The following is a 16435-nucleotide window of genomic DNA, read 5'->3' on the forward strand; positions in this document are numbered from 1 at the left end:
TGCTCTTCAAGCTTGCTCATACTTTATAGGTTGTTTGTTATAGGAGGAAAGTTGACATTGGAGTTACTAGAAGGCGCAGAGAGTCTTAAAGGTCTTCCAAGGGCAGAAATCCATCTTTCCCTGACAGTAATGCTGCATTGTTCTGTTCGTCTGGTTTGCATCTAATGCCTGGCTGACAACTGTCTGTTTTTCATGCTCATTCATTAGTCACCCTTGCATTAGCACCATGTTGAAGTGCCTGGTCTGCCTCTTATCACATTTCTCAGAAATGATAAAAGATATCCTTATAGTTTTACCCACCCACACATCAGAGTAAAACTCAGAACAACAAAGAGATAAAATATATTTGATTAAAAAAAAAAATAATAGGGTCATTCTTCGCTCTTTGTTAGAAGCTGACAGGTAGAAAAGGAAGTGGGGAAATGACATGACTTAGTGTATAATCTATTACCTTTGGCAGGCAAAAATGCCACTTCTGAGTGTTTTGTAAGATAAAAATGCACTAAACATATAATGAAGTAATTTAGCAGTGCACCAAAAATTAGATCTAATGCCCCTTTGCCCAAAAAGCATAGCAATTCAGAAGTAAAGTTAACAATCTGGTGTACACTGAGAGTCTGATTTCCCATTACTTTATTTCAGTTTTATGCTTATGAAAATTCTCTTATTTCAATGCAGCTCTTATGCAGCCATATGTCCTTACCAGAGAGGGTTGTGCAGGAGTATTTCAGGAGTCTTGGAGGGAAGTCTCACCACAAGTATGCTGTAAACGTGCTGCAATATATGCCACAAGAGCCCCCCCTGAATTTAGTAGGACTGTGCTTTAATAAGGAAAATGGCCCGGCTCAAGGTGGCAGACCAGAATTTTAATTGGTGTCTTTGGTTTCTTTTATGAAGGCAGCCTTGAAGGGAAGGTAGAGGTGGGGTAAAGCTCCTGGTGGGGTTGCAGGCTGTTACCTGAGCCTGGCAGTGATCCCTACCTGCAGCTGGGTGAGATCTGTCAGAGAGCTGCTGAAAGACAAGGTGCACCCTTCAGCACCACTGTCCCCCCCAGCTCGCTCCACTATGGAGAATATTACCTGCGTAAGGGAAGGAAGAGTATTGCTAACACAGACAGTATAGGATTATTCTACATTGCCAAACTAATAATGGAAAGTGCAGCTGCCTTTCTCTCGTGCCCCCCCTACGGAAGGTGAGGGTAGAGAAGGTGCTCTCTCAGCGTCTCAGTAACAGGGCTGCTGCCAACCCCAGGCTTTAATAATGCACATTGCCTCTTCACAGACAGAGAGGTCCTGATCCAGAATGGATCAAATGTTTTATTGATTTGCTTTTCCAGGCATATTTTCTGAAGATTGTTAAAGCTTCTTCTTTTTCTCTTTTTTTAACTGGGATGTATTTTATTAGTCTCTTACCATTCTCTGGGAAAATGAATCCCTTCTGTCCTTGCTCACAAGCAATTGTAGCTTATATGACACTTTGAGAAATTGAAAAGTGTTATTGAAAATACTCTACTTGGGAAAGATCCAAAGTCCCTCAGTACATTAGCAAGCTCACCCACTCCCAGCTGACTGTGTGAGGTTTCCATGATGACTATAATTGTTAAATGGCAAAGGAAGTTGAGGATTGAAGAACTAGAAGGATGTCCTTGTTGTCCACAGAAATCATAGCAAGGGCCATAGAGAAAAAGCAGTCATTTCAAAAACCAGAGCTGTCTAAATGGGGTGTTTCATGATGGTTACAGCAGATGATGAAGATGTTTGTTCAGGCCCTCTGCTTCTCCATCAGTTAAAAACTCATCTTGTGTGTGTCACAACCAGCCAACCTTATGCTTGGTTAGGCCAACTAACCACAAGTGCCCTGCACTGTTGCCATCTGGGGAGCTATTTGTAGGTGACATGGCTGCAGTGGGAGGTGGTAGAATAAAGCTGTGAACACATAGGAGGGAGCCAACAGGATAGAAGAGCTCCCAGTCTTGTAAATACACAATTATGTACCTTTCCCCCTGCCAAATTAGTATAATTTACTCAAGAGTATCTAATGGCTCCTTTGAGAACATTACTGCCTATTATGTCAAAGGCCCTACTTAGTGTATTTTTAGTTTGTGGATCATTGAAATGCTTGAATCCCATGGTGCCTTTAGAGCATCCTCCCACAGCAAGGCCCTGTGGGTGGGGGCAGCCGGGAGAGCTAGGGTCCCACAAAGTTCATCTCACCTGCGGCAGCACCACTGCAACTGTTCCTAGGGAAAAGGGGCTGTTCATACACAGCAATTCCAGCTGTTGATGATAAAGAGGTTAAAGGGGGACTTTTTAACTCTTATTAGAGCTTTCTAGATTAATGCTATTTACTTTCGTATGCACTAAAACTTCGGGATGTTTTAAACGCAAGTGTTTTGTGAGAGGTGATTATTGTGCATGTGAGGCAATATAGAACATCAGAGCCCTGTTAAATGTTTCAGGAAGGTAGGCAGGACAGTAAATCAACATGTCAAGAAAAATATTCAATTATCCAATCTCCCTCTACTGTCTTCAGCCCTCTGTATCTGAACACTTGAAAGCTATTATTAATATGCTATTTAATACTGTGCTTATATGCTTCTTTTACTATTACAGTAACTTTCTCATTTTCCCTCAGCCATGATACTAGAGCACAATAATTGTCTTCATTGTGCACGTGTGTGTGCCTGCTAAATGCACTAAGGTGTGCCTGATGTAGAGGTAATTCTTTTCTTCTGAAGATACAGTGGAACTAGCAATAATGTGATCTTATGGGTACTGCTAGCAATATAACCCCAGCTGTTTGCTAATTTAAAGCACACTGCGTTATCCTGACATTACATATGCCCAGGATACCTGTCAAGCCCACAGAATGGGTGAGGAGCCTGGGCCAAAGAAAGAATATAACTTCCCAAGAAACCTACCAGCTCTTGAAAGAGCTGCTCATTTCCATGTTTAACATGCAGAATTTCAGCAAGCCAAAGCTCAGCATTTTGTCCTTGGAATGACTCCTGCCCATGGGCACCTGGAGGGTTTAAGGTTTACTCAAATGGAGCAGTAGAACCCAAATGTCAGCTGGGTAGTCTGTCAGAGAGGGTGATGAAGCTGATGGTGCTGGAGCTGGCAATGTGTTCGGAGCTCTGTGCAGACATCAGAGACTTGCTGTGGCTGTTGTCACATGAACAAGCCTCACTGGCCTGGAGTAGCTCCAGTGTCACAGGGATGCTGACAGGCACAGCCTGGTGAAACTTGACATGTCATCCTAAGAGATGTTCATGGCCAGATTTTTGCTTCTCCTCTTTGCCCTGCTATCCGGTGTTGTAGGGTAAAGCCCCCTTCAGCAACAGCTGAGGTTCGAATGGTGGGGTTTGTGGTGAGGTAGCTGTGACATTGGCATGCACTTCCATTTGACAGAAGGTAACCCCAAACAAGCAGAGAGCTGGAGACCACAATTTCTTACATTGCTGCAGTGCAATGTATCAAAGCTTATCTTTTGGTGCCTTAAACTGTGGCCATAAATCTTGTCCCATCAGAGGGACTCTCAGTATCCCTGCCTTGTGTTCCAGAGGGAGCAGGAATGCCCCTGGTGGGAAAGCAATGAGGTGTGGGGCTGCTTCTCTCATGCCTGTGGTGCAGAGGAACAACTGAGATGCCTCACTTTCACTGGGGAAATGCGTGGATGTCAGAAGTTTACTGTGATATCAAGTTAAAATGAGCATCTCCAGCTATGACAGAGCTTTTTCATGGTACCATTAGACTGATACTTAATTCCAAGTAATTGACAACCACATTTTCCCAATTTAGGCTAAGAGAGAGAGGTCTCATGATATTCAAAGTTTCAGAGTTTCAGGGTATCAGAGGAGCTGATTTTGGTGGCAGCCACCCCATCTCCTTTTCCACCTTTGCATTTGCCAGCCCCAGACTTTGCCTTTTGGTAGCACTGATGCAGTTTCTTGTGGGGTCAGCTCTAAAACAGATCTTGGGGGTAATCTAAATGAAAAATAACCCTTTACATGCTTTATTTGTAGACTGGTTCAATTTTCCAGCCCAGTCACAGGTTATGGCTCCAAAATATGAAATATCTGGCTTTTAAATTGTTCCCATATGACTATGTCTTGTCCAATATGACACAAGTGTTTGTGCAACCTCACTGTGAGCTGATGTACAGAAATGGTTTGACTTCAGAACAAGAAATAAAACAAAAATAACTGGGTTGTAAAGTTTTTGAAGTCAGGCCAGCTCTTTGATGTGACTTTGAGCATGGCTTCACATCCATTTGCGGAAGGAACCGGCAGCAGGGAGAAATATCCCTAGTAGCTGCTGGGGATGAATGTGCAGTTCTCCAAAGCCACGTCCTCCCTGGCACAGTGGAGAGGGTGCCAGTCCATGGCAGAAACACAGAGATAGTGGTAAGGAGAGAACTTCTCAAGTCCATTTTACCATCAGTGCAAAGACATTACAGAAGTGTACAAAAAAGCCAGACTTCCCAGCTGTCCAGTACAAGGAACTGGTCCTATCTTTGGAGGTGCATTCGGTGCCCTGTCAGTCTGCCACATTTCTGTGGTGCTGTGGAGGGATCCAAGCATGGTTCAGCTCCTCAAAGTGACTTTTTATTATGATCATTATTATTATTAATAATAATAACAACTTAGTGCTACAGGGATAATGATAAGGTGTAGACAAATTAGCTAAAGCTGTGAAGTTAATGCTTATGAGCTAAAAGTACATTAAATCACAGCATGAGCACTTTCATCTGTGCATTTAAGGCAACTCAGTTTATATGCTGTAGTGTTACAAATTTATTTAATTTTCCATAACTTTCTTTAGTACTTCACTGGTATAGTTCACCAAATGTAAATTATCTGAAGAAGGGACTTGTTTCACTTTTTGTTCTGTGTCTGGACATGATCTTCCACAGGAAGCCTTGGTTCCTCACTGGGTTCACATGCTGTACCACAATATAAGTAATAAATCCACTATGAAATCTTTGCTTAATGTTGGAATGAAGTGAAAACATGACCCAGACTTTTTAAAGTGTTTTATTTTACAGGGAGCAGAACTGCTGTTTTCTCTGTCTCTTGCATTTATCCAGTTTCGCAAGCAAATGTAATTTGAATGACCAGCTGATAATAATGCTAAAGATTTCTTTTTCTTCTCCCTCCCCAGATCTCCGGAAGACTTTTGAGCAGGAGCCCTTGGGGAAAGAAGTGTCCCTGGAGCAAGAGGTCCTGCTCCAATGCCGTCCCCCTGAAGGCATCCCAGTAGCAGAGGTGAGTGACAGCAGCAGTGTCTGGCACTGGACATCCTGAGTAAGGCCTGATGGGTGGCTAATGGTGCAGTGACTTACAGCAGGGCATGATGAATGGGTGGTAATGGAGAGCTGACTGACTGCTGCTCATGGACAAGATTGATTGGGACCTGATTAACAGCTTTGGGGTTGTGGTGCCTTGCTGGGCAGAGCTGCAGGCGATTTGGTTTCAGTTTTTTTCTTCCCTTTGAAAAATCACAACTGTATCTGGCATCCAAAGGACACATAGCTGGGGGAATATATTAATACCAGCCTAATATCTTTCCTTTTGCTTTTGAAGAAAAAAAACCATTTCGGTTATTCTGAGGGGCACCTTTCAAACATGGTATAAAGATATTTTAATTTTTAGTTTGCCAGATTATTTCACTCGTGTGTGTGTGCACCACTCTGCCAACTTGGCATGAGAGGACGTACCATGGTTCAGTATGGGCTCCCAGGTAAAGCAGCACGACATTTGGGAAAATAGAGAATGTGTCTGCCTAAGAAGCCGTCTTCAGGGACTTAGCTGTTTCTTTTACTGACTTTTAAGCAAACTCAGAGTAGGTAGCCTGCCCTCCACCTGCAGGAGCCAGCTTGCCCTTCAGCAGAATCTGTTGCCTGACAACAGCAGTGAGCAGGCAGCTTCCGTAAGTGCAAGCAGTGGCTCCAGCTTCAGACTCACAGCTTATGGAAGGGGGGGGGGTCTCTGAGTCACAGAGGGGCCTCTGAAATCCTAAAGTCCACTGTGGCTGTTAAGAGAAAAATTGATTGCTAATGACTAGTAATTCCCCTCCCTATCTGAATTCTCTTTGGGTTTCCTCTACCACGCACAGAAGAAACTGTTGCAAATTTGCATTAGGATAAGTCAGACTGTCATGGCTAAGTAGCAAAGTGGTTGTCACTCAGTGCTGATGGCTGATTTCTCAGGAGATGAAGCTTAAAGTGTTACCTCCCCATCTAACCCAAGTTTAGATTTAATCAGAATTGTAGAAACGTGTCCACAAACATGAGAAAGATAATTAGCATAGAAGAGTTTTCCCATTTTCTTGTTCCATAGGCTGTTTTCTTTCCCCATTAAGATCTCCAAAACTGTAAAGAGTGTTTAGGTCTGCTGAGCCAGCTTGCTGACAACTGTAATATTAATCAGTTGGGTTTCATCAGGAACTTAGTAGCATGCTTTTATTTTCCTTTCTGATGCTTCTTTTGCATCAAATCAACTTCTCGTTGTACCATGACAGGAGTTTTTGCACTGGGATATGTTGTTTGGGCAGTGCAGGGTACTACTGGGGAACTTCATTACCTGTGCTAGAAGCAGAGATTAACGCTGACGGGTAGTTCATTTTTATGCAGTGTTACGAGCACCTCTGGAATTTCAGCAGCCAGTCCAGTTGTTCCCTCGGAAGGATCTGTTATACCCAGTCGCGTGGCTGAGACCCAAACAGCATAATTTAACATGATTTGTGGAAAGTGATCTCTGAAAAAAATCCTCTGTGAACTGCTGCCATAACAGTTGTGCTTTTTCCTGCCTTCCATTATCCTGCTCACTCTGTCAGTAAGCTCTTCATGACGGTGCACTGACTGCTCGGAATCTTATTTGTACAGTGGTCAGGGCAGACACCAATTAACACTTGGCAGGCTCAGAAATCTTATACTCCCTATCTGACATTCAAAAGAACCATTCTCAATGTGGGTTTTTTCCCTCTTCTGACTTTTGAAGTCAGAAGGAGATCAAACAGCCAGATTGGACAGCCGCCTAATACAGCCTCTTTGTAGATTCTTTCGAACATTATTAAAAGAACAAAGACCTGAACACTAATGAATATGAATACCTTAATGTGACACTTTATTACAGTCACTTGCTAAGCTAGTAAGATAAATTAAACAAAAAAAAAAAGGAAAGATGAAAGATAACTTGGTGGGTTGAAGGATTACATGATTATTTTAGAGATGAATGAGTTCTTTGTTTAAGGCTTAATTTATTTGTTTGGAGAAGTTTCTGATATGGTGGTACAGGTAACTGTAAGAAGGGCTTGGGACAGGGCAGGCAGCAGACTGAGACTGTTTTCCATCTTGTTGAAAGACTGCTTTGACTCCGAGTAGGGTAATGCATATGCTGCAGATGTGAGCGGCATTTCCAAATGCTTTGGTGAGCATGTGCCTCAGACTCTTCACACTCTGGAAACTGTGTTTTGTTTAGGTTTTTTTTTCACTTACTGGCTTCTGAAGTAGTCACTGGCTTTAACACCAAAACAGATGAAGAAAAGCTTACACTGTGAAACCGTACAAAATGCACCTTCAGTGTATTGTGGTGCAGTGCTGGAGTCCAGAGTCCCAACATCTTTTGCTTGCTTTTTCTCTTTGATTCTATTTTCCCCCTTCATTCTCTGTTGGGTGTTTGGTTTGTTTTTTCCTGGTGTTTCAAAGTGGTGAGAACAAGCATGCTCAGGGATAAATTCAGTCTTCTTTTCAGTATCTGGGGAATTCAGTCTTATCATTCCCAGCATATTTAATTGCAATTAACTGTGTCAAGCTCTTATGGATCAATCCTAGAGCAGATCTTAGGACTACTGAAAAGCTGAAACACACAGCAGCATACTGCTTCTCCAGAGGGCAAGAAGGACAAAGACAGAGCGGGGCAGGCAAAGCTTTTAAAGCAACGCTTACCAGTCCCTCAGATCCACTAGTACATGACAAGCATTAAAGCAGGCTCAGATCACGGATGTGAGGAGAAGAAAAAGCTAAAATCCAAATACAAACAGCCTCATGGCCGGAGGTCAAATCAAAGTACATGTCCTTGTTCACTTGGGACAAAGTAAGGAAAGGAGAGTTTCTGTGGTCTCTGGGAAAACCAGATCAGCTTCTCTGCTGTCATATACCGCTTCCCACCAGCCCCAACCAGCGTGGGTGTCAGCTGCACCATGGCATCCCTTCCCACTCCCAGGTTTATAGCCAATATCAAGCTGAACAAACCTACAGGTTCTGAACCACCCAGGTAAATGTTTGGGCTGTTCCAATGCATGGCCCAGGCAACCAGCAGAAGGACCAGCACAGGTGCTGTTACACTGGGGTTTCCACACGTACCTGAGGGGGGAAGGGCCAAGCTCACATATTCCTGCTGTGACAAAAAGAGGAAAAAAAAGAGTGGACATAGAAACAAACAGCACCCTGCCTGAGCTCTGTGCTTCTCTGCCTTCTGCTTTTCCCCAATGGGGAGAAGTAGGATAAGGTGGTTGGATCAGCAGTCTGACCCACCAGCCTCACGCTCACTGGGAATCAGACAGTTGCAGCTCCCCAACATGAACAGAAACATCCATTTCAATTCCACTCTGCTCTGTGTGTGTGATTTTTTAAACCTAATCTGAGAAGGCAGGAAGGATCCCATTCTGTGACGCTCCAACAGTAATAGCTGAGTTGTTAGCAATTAACCCCTTAGCTCATTTAACTTGTTCTTTGAAAGACGCCAGCGTCATGTTGCACATGATAAAATATAGTTAGAGACACTGAGTCACATCAAATGAGCTCATTTGGGTAGGTTATAGATCAAAACACAAATGAGATGTGAGATTGGTTAATATGCCGTAAGCTGCCAGATGAACTTTTGCATTGAAATGTATGATTTGTGGTGCCTTTAACAGGGGAGTAATTGCTTCTTTAATTTTAATTGAGGTGTTACACAGAGTAATTTAATTACAGAACAGGGTGTAGTGTATGGTTTGGTGACCCGGTTCGGTTTAAAACTGGATGTGATATTTATCCACATTCATGGCTTGATTAGGAGCTAGAGCAAGGGGAAAAGGATCGCCGAGTCAAGAGGAAAAGAGAGTGTTTTGCCGAGTCAAGATGAGTGTGACACAAACTTTATTCAGCTGCTCTTGCACAGGCAAAGGCTGGTGAAAGCTAGGGACTTCTCCAAATAGGCAGCTCCTTCTAATTGATTATTAATATGACTGCTGCTTGCATTGTTTCCTGAGAGCCTCTTATGTTTTCCAGCAGTTATCTCTTAATTGGGAGTTCATGTATGTGCATTTCCATGCAGGTGTGTGTCACTGAGGCAGTGTTTTATATTCACAGCAGGAAAGTGAGCTCTACGAGAGACAAGTAGAGGAGTTTGTGGCTGGAAATGCTAATGGCTGAAAAATGACACTGTCCTTTGCGGTGCCTTGTGACATACAGCAGAGCTGCCTTTGGGTGTCAGTGGGAGGAAGAGTGGGGAGGGGGAGGCAGAAGGAGCACAGCCCAAAATGAATGAGGGCTGCTCATCTTTGGCTATGGAGAACCATTGGGTAAGGTCTGGCCATGCAGGCCTGTCTTCTCCAAAAGTACAGGATAAAGCACCCTGCAATTGTCAGCTCCTGGTCCCCTACATTTCTGCCCCTTTTACGCACTTTTTACCCCCCAGCCTGCTGATGGGTGGTTGAGTCACTCTTGTGAAGCATGAGACATAGGTTACCCTGTCTTGCTTGAAGGACGGGTTTGCATTTGGGTTTGTGCTTTCCTGGGAAGTACACTGACTACTAGATTATTAGTGGCCTTAATTTTACATTTCCACAGAGCAGAAAGCCATGGCAAAGTGCACAGGTCTTCTTGCAGGACTATTTTTTTGAGACCTGAATTTTCTATGGGATCTGCCCCCATGCTTTTCCTTTCCAGTGCAGTTCCATTGTTGCCAATGTAGGTGAGGGCAGACCATGCTCCAAAGTGAATCCAGTTGCTGTATGATTCAGTTCAGGCAAAGGTGATCTGTGGGACTGGAGAACAGTCAGACTTCTAGCTCCTTCATGAAATATTACAGTGGGAGATTTTCTACAAGAGCACTGACGTGAACCCTGCTAGCTTATCCTCCGCTCTACAGCTTGCTTTCTGTGGCAAAGACAGCTCTGGGACTAGGTAGCACAACCTACCTGTCCTATTCAGGCTGCACTCAGAGCAGCATTTTATATTTTTAGTTTTGGAAGATAACACAGTGTGGGACAGAGCTTTTGGCTGCAATTTTTTTGATGAGGTAGATGAGCATACCTCCCAATTCTCCTCTTAGAGAAGACAGCTCCTCATCCACTATTCTGTACTCCTACAAGATTAGTCCATCAGGTCCTACTTTGACATGATGATTCTTGCTCACTACAAATGACAGGACTCGTAGTGTCTGAGGTGTGAGAATTACCTCTGTCAGGGCTTTGCAGAGCTCCTAGTGTCTGCCTTGCTCAGTTCCTTAGGCATGAAGAATTATGATGCTCCCACGTTTTCATGGAGGTACTTCCAAAATACAGCCTGCAGAGCACACATCAGCTGTCACTCAAGAGTTGTTTGATCAGGTTTTGCTGGGTTTTACTCGGGAATTTTCATTTCACCAATTTTCAGGTGTTTCTACACCTCGTGCTTTTGCATCACTAAAATGTGTAACCATATAGTATTTACAGCCTTTTGAAACTGGTAGGAGGAGCTGTGTGTATGACGACAGGCACTATGCAATTTTGAAGTAGAGTGGGAAAGGGGTTGTCCCTGGGGACTTCAACCACCCCCCAAATCCCATCCCCTTACTGAGTTTCATGATCCCAAAAATCATGTAGCTCTGTGCTGTGAAGACTAAGATCCATCCACCTATGCATCCAACCAAAGAACCACAGATGTCACTTTGGTAGCTTGTTTAAAGCTGCTCCTCAGCAGACCCCTCCCAGATGCTTCAGGGACCGGGGAGTCCACACGGTGCCAAAAGTGCCAGTCAACATGTGCAGCTGAAACTCCTCTTTCAGGTGGGATAAGGCAGCCCAGCAACTTCTGATGGCCACATAGCAGATGCTGTGGTTTTCATTTAGTAATTCCATGATCTGTGTTTGAATTTGAGACTCTGTGGAATAAAGTTGTCTGTCTGCTGCTACCAGTCCACCTCAGAAGCTTGTTCTGAGGCTTAACTTCCCAGTTGTGCATAAAGCAAAGCTGTATTGGGGCTGGAGACAACCAGCATCTGTACATACACCCTGCAAGCAGAAAGCTGGATATATGTGTAATTAAGGAAGTGTTTCCACAGCAGGAACAACAATTCTCCTTATTGGCAGCAGAAGCACAATAAGAGCAACTGAACAAAATGCTGTGGTGGTTTGCATTTGCTGTCTCATTCTCAGTGTGTTTTGCAGTCTCTCATAGCTGTAATTTCCGTCTCTTTGGAGATCACTTCTTTTTCCTTTTATTTTCAATCTTAAATGTGTATGAAATATCTTTCCAGTAAACAGTACACAGAGGACAGCATCCTCTTCAGCAGACAGTTGCTGGGATGAAACCAGATACAAAATCAAATAACATTCTTCACAGAGGCACTCAAGTCTCAAGGTGCCTGAAACTGCTGCTGGCTCATATGAAAACTGCTAGAGTTTTCTCAGTCTCACTTAGACATCTTTTACTGTGTCCAAATCAGTAGTTAGCTAGTTAGTTTCACAAATGCTTTATTCCTACTGGAATATGTGTGTGTGTGTGTGAGTGAACCCTTACTATCAGTATGGCTTGGCACGTGTGTGTTACAATTCAGGTGAAGCTGGGGATCTGGGATTTCCCTGTGGCTGTTGGAGGTGGTGCCAGCTCAGCAGGGACTGCTGCAAGGCGAGCAGTGCCACTGGGACCAGTTGGCACAGCTGCAGCGAACACCAACCACAATCCAGCCTGGATAGGGGACCAGATGCAAAGCAATCCTGCTGTGTCAACCAGGCATGGGGAAGGCACGGGTGCAATGTTCTCGCCTTCCAAAATTACAAATTGCCTTTCATCAAGGCAGGTCTCTTGCTGCTCCCAGATGTTTGCATCTTGTTTCTTGTGGAAAATTGCACTGGCAGGCTTTGCCCATGTCTGGAGGGTGGAAGACTTGCTGTTTTCAGCAGGTGCTCTTCCCTCTGAAGATGACTCTAGGGCAAGTTGGTGCAGAGGAGGCAATGAGTGACTGGGATCCAGAACTGAGACCCTGCTGAATTTGTTCTTAAGACTGTCAGATGTGTAGGGAACAACTTGTACAATCAAGAGGGCAGCATCTAGAGGAGATCATATTCCTGTTCCATCCTCAGGTTTCTTTCAGAGTAGATGTGTTTCTGCTCCACCAGTTTCTAAAACAGTCACGCATACGCAAGTGTGCCAAGAGATTTAAGTGCCTAGGAATGCTAGTAACTTGGTATGGCTAAATTTGTATCAGCAATTAGCTTCTGTAATAGGTTTTCCTGCGTGTGTAATCGCTTGTGTGATTTATGTTCCCTGTGTTCATTTAGTCTGCACAGAAGCCTGGCCTAGCTTTGCAAGTCTTAGTGTCTGTGTGTGCTGCTGGAAACACCCTATGGCAGCACAGGTCTGGCTGCAGCTCCCAGGTAGAGCTGAGGTGGTTATTGCAGTTTTCTGTTCTTGCCGATGGTCTTGCTTTTCATGTTGGGTGGCATGTGGCAGGTTCCTTCTGTTAATTAGAACAAATGTGCCAATTATGTTAATGTATCTCCCGATACCAATCAGTGAATGATTAGAGAAAGCACATCTGTCTCTCACCAGGGAGCAGGGTGACAGAAAAGACGCTACAAGGTATGTTGTTCTAAATTACAGCCACTTTGGATCGTGCCTTCCCCTGCTGGCCGCAGGGATGGCTCAGTCTCCTGCAGCCTCGCTTGCCAGCCCATTAGCAGCCCTGGATGTGCAGATCCAGTGCAGCTGGCAGGAGCTGTGTGCCTCATGGCTCTGCAAGTTGCATCCAGAGCACTAAGGAGCTCTGACCAAAAGGTAGCTGGCTCCAGGTGTGCTCCAGTCTGTAGATTCTGTTGGTCAGGATTTCATTCACCACTCTCCCACCTCAGCTGAGTGGCCTTCTCTTGCTAGTCAGTTTGCAAACATGTAAGAAAAATACCTTATTGAGTAGAAAACCGACAAGAAGAAAAGGGATTTTGTCTGCTTTGTTCCGGGGGTTTAGTATATGAGAAAAAAAACATATGTATGTTGTTGTAATTTCCTATAGCTGTCATCCCCCAGAGGGCACAATTACACCGCCCTTCATGGCATAATTGTTGCCAATTAAATGATTGCTTTTATGATAAGGGAAAACTGATCCCATGCTTTTTCTACATATATGCATGACCATCAGTACATTTATCAATAACAGTTGGAGGGATGTGCCTGATTTAATTGAATACTGAGAGCTAGGTACATGTTCAAGAATTGTTCTGATCATAGCCAGTAAATATACACCCTTAATATTTAGGCAAAAGCAAACATCTACTCTAGAACATCTCCAGAGAGATGAAAAATGGAGGCATAGGGGTGTGATTTGTTATTACCTTGAAGTCAGGCCTTTGTGCACTTAGAAGTGCCTGTGGATACCCTGCTGCCCCTCTGTCCATTGGCTTGCAGGTGTACGGGTCTCTGGCACAGAAGCGTCCAGTGCTTTAGCTGCCAGTATTATTCAGGCTGCAGAATTAAATTCAGGGTAAGTGTCTGCGTTGATTGGATTAACAGCCTATTTCAGCAAGGGGGCTGCACCTTGGGGAATGACATGGCGTCAAAAGAGATCGTTGCTTTTAACTTCTGTGCTAACAGTTTGCATACCTGTCACTCATAAATCACACCGTCTTGTTCTGCTCTTTCTCCTGTATTTGTCACCTGATCTCTTCCTACTTACGTGACAGAACAGCCTTACTCCCACCTACTCTGGTTGCCTCAAAAAAAAATATCCTGATGTTTGGAGATGCTGAGCACTGCAGTCACCTGCACCATAGAAAATGGGGCCAGCAGTAACTGAAAATAAGTACCAACACCAGTCTCACATGTTGTTGTGTGTTTAATTAGTTCCCGTTTCTGTAAGGACTGAGGGAGCGAACACAATCACTAGAGGGATGTTCTCTTTTATGTGTTGTTCTACTGATGGCTAAAATATGTGTGAAAGGAGACTCCCACTGCTTGTCAAATCATCATCAGTTTCCTTCCTTCAGATTTGACATTAGAGTTTGCAACATTAACAGACACTATAAAAACAAGGATGCCAGAAGACTGAATTAGATGTATTAAAGACTTATCTTGTAAAAGAGATGGCATTTAGACATGCACACACAGTACCGGTGTACTGTCAGAATAAAAGACATCCTGTTGTTCTTCAAACTTTTACTGTTAGCAAATTCTGTGAGACATTAGGTGAAAAGGATCTTTATCCTAAGAGGTTTGGTGTAGAGCCAGAGGCAGTATACTGAATTATACAGGGCTGCTTTATTTTGTTTTGGGGTTAGGTTTTTTTGGTTTGTTTTTTTTTTTTTTTTTGTATTGGCAACTTCTCTTTTCATATTATCTTTGGTGGTTTTGCAGGGATGATAGGGAATTCAATGCTTACAGCTTTAATTTTGTCTACTCATTTGAGACCCAGACTGAATATGTATGTGTTTTTGCAGAGAGAGAAAATGTTGCAGCGTAGTAGAGAAAAGAACCATGTGCTTGGGCATGGGGCCTTCAGGGTGCCAAAGGCTGCTAGAGTATATTCTTGGATGGGCATACCAGAAAAACTTTAAACTGAGCCTTAGACCATGTAAACTGTAGTCCTGTCCTTACTGTTGTTCTGGTGTCCTCAATGTGCAGAGCACAGAGGAATACAGGCAGATTTGAGAGTGGGATGTACACAGCTCTGGTAGTGGGTGTAGCATCTTTTAGAGCCCTAGCATAAGTCTGTACTCCATCCCATAAATAAATAATGACATTAGAACCAAAGAAAGACTTTTTTTTTTGTGTGAGGCACCAGTTAAATGGCAGCCTATCACTGGTGGAAATAAACTCCTGGCTTGTTTTTTGGTCTAGAATGCATGCAGACTTGGCCTGCAGGTGAGGAAGGAGCTAAATTTTGCCATTGACTGAACAGGAATCTGTCTGTCTTGATTATACCTGAAACCTATTAGGATTCCAGAAAGACAGAAAAACAAGTTTAGTCATTCTGTCAAGGAAAAACAGATTATTGACTAAGAGCTTGTATCTTCCTTGGTGATGATTGTGATAGTGACAGAAATACAGCCTTCAAAGTTTTATGCCTTTTTCTTCCTCCCCAGCTCCTCGCAGACACACATACCCATTTCCAGAGCCCTTCTTACACCACCAGCTTTAGGCTCTGCAGTATCAACAGCTGTGAGGTTGCCACATCCCACAGTGATCTGCTGTGAAAGAGAGGGGTTTAAATCAAGCCTTCCTTGGAGCAGTGGCTCTACATTCACTAAGGTGTAAATCTTTGTAAGCAGCTTATCCCTGAAGTGCATTCACCCAAACTGGAATAGGGGAGCAGGAGCTGTGTAAGGCAGGGCTAAAGGTGGAGAGTGGGTGGTGGGCACCTATAATCCAAGCTCACATGTGCCAGCACTGCTCTTGCAGCATTGATTGGCTTCTTCTGGGGTTGAACTGAGCCCTCTGTGTTGAAGACCAGGAGAAATCTTTGGTTTTTCTCACCACGGTTTGGGGCAGTCTGTACAGCTGTCTCAGGTGGTAAGCAGGTCCTCTATTGCTTTTGGGGTATGTCAAGGCTTGGGTAGTTCCTCAAATGTCTTTAGAAAAGTGGGGTTTGTGAGAGAAGGACTTGGCAGGTAGCACCTCACAAGTCCAGTGGGTTGACTGTATTTATGTTTTTCTTCCTTTAATTAAATCCTGGGCACAGGCTGAAATGACCCAGTGACATGAAGGCCCAGCTTTGATCTATCCGGGGCCGCAGTCCTGTCCTTCAGTGCACTCAGTTCAAGTGAAAATGAGCTACTAGATTTGCAGCCAAATTATACTGAAGTGGCTCACAGCAGTCAGCTGGGATATAACAGGGTGTTTTCCTAGGAAGTCAATAAATAGAATATTGTCTAGATTAAAAACCACATAGGAAAATATTTTTCTATGCAACCAAGCAAATTATGCTTTAATAAAATAAAATATAACTTACACAAATAAAAAGGAAAAGTAAGCACTGATGTGCTTGTGATTTCCCATTTCCTTGGCAACTGACTCTATTTTGTTTCATTCTGATTGAAGCAAGACAATGACATGCATGTGCATGTGAGTGCAAGTGTACTTAAAAACATTAGAGTTTGTAATTTGTTAGTGTGACCCACTATAGGGTTTCATTGTTTTAGACTCAGGGCAGGTAGGTACAAGGCTACTGCATAATTAACTGCCTAATTAGACAAGATAT

General features: G+C 43.6%; 1 protein-coding gene across 2 annotated transcripts in view; it reads left to right on the plus strand.

Annotated features, from left to right (window-relative positions):
• The window catches only part of UNC5C (unc-5 netrin receptor C), a 253839-nt gene that overhangs the window by 185616 nt on the left and 51788 nt on the right, over positions 1-16435 (plus strand). For both annotated transcript variants that reach the window (XM_032109034.1, XM_032109035.1), the window contains exon 4: positions 5163-5266. In XM_032109034.1, coding sequence (XP_031964925.1) covers positions 5163-5266 — 104 coding nt within the window. The remainder of the gene's footprint in view (positions 1-5162; positions 5267-16435) is intronic.

This window comes from Corvus moneduloides, chromosome 5 (genome assembly GCF_009650955.1).
Source record: "Corvus moneduloides isolate bCorMon1 chromosome 5, bCorMon1.pri, whole genome shotgun sequence".
NCBI classification, from domain to species: Eukaryota; Metazoa; Chordata; class Aves; order Passeriformes; family Corvidae; genus Corvus; species Corvus moneduloides.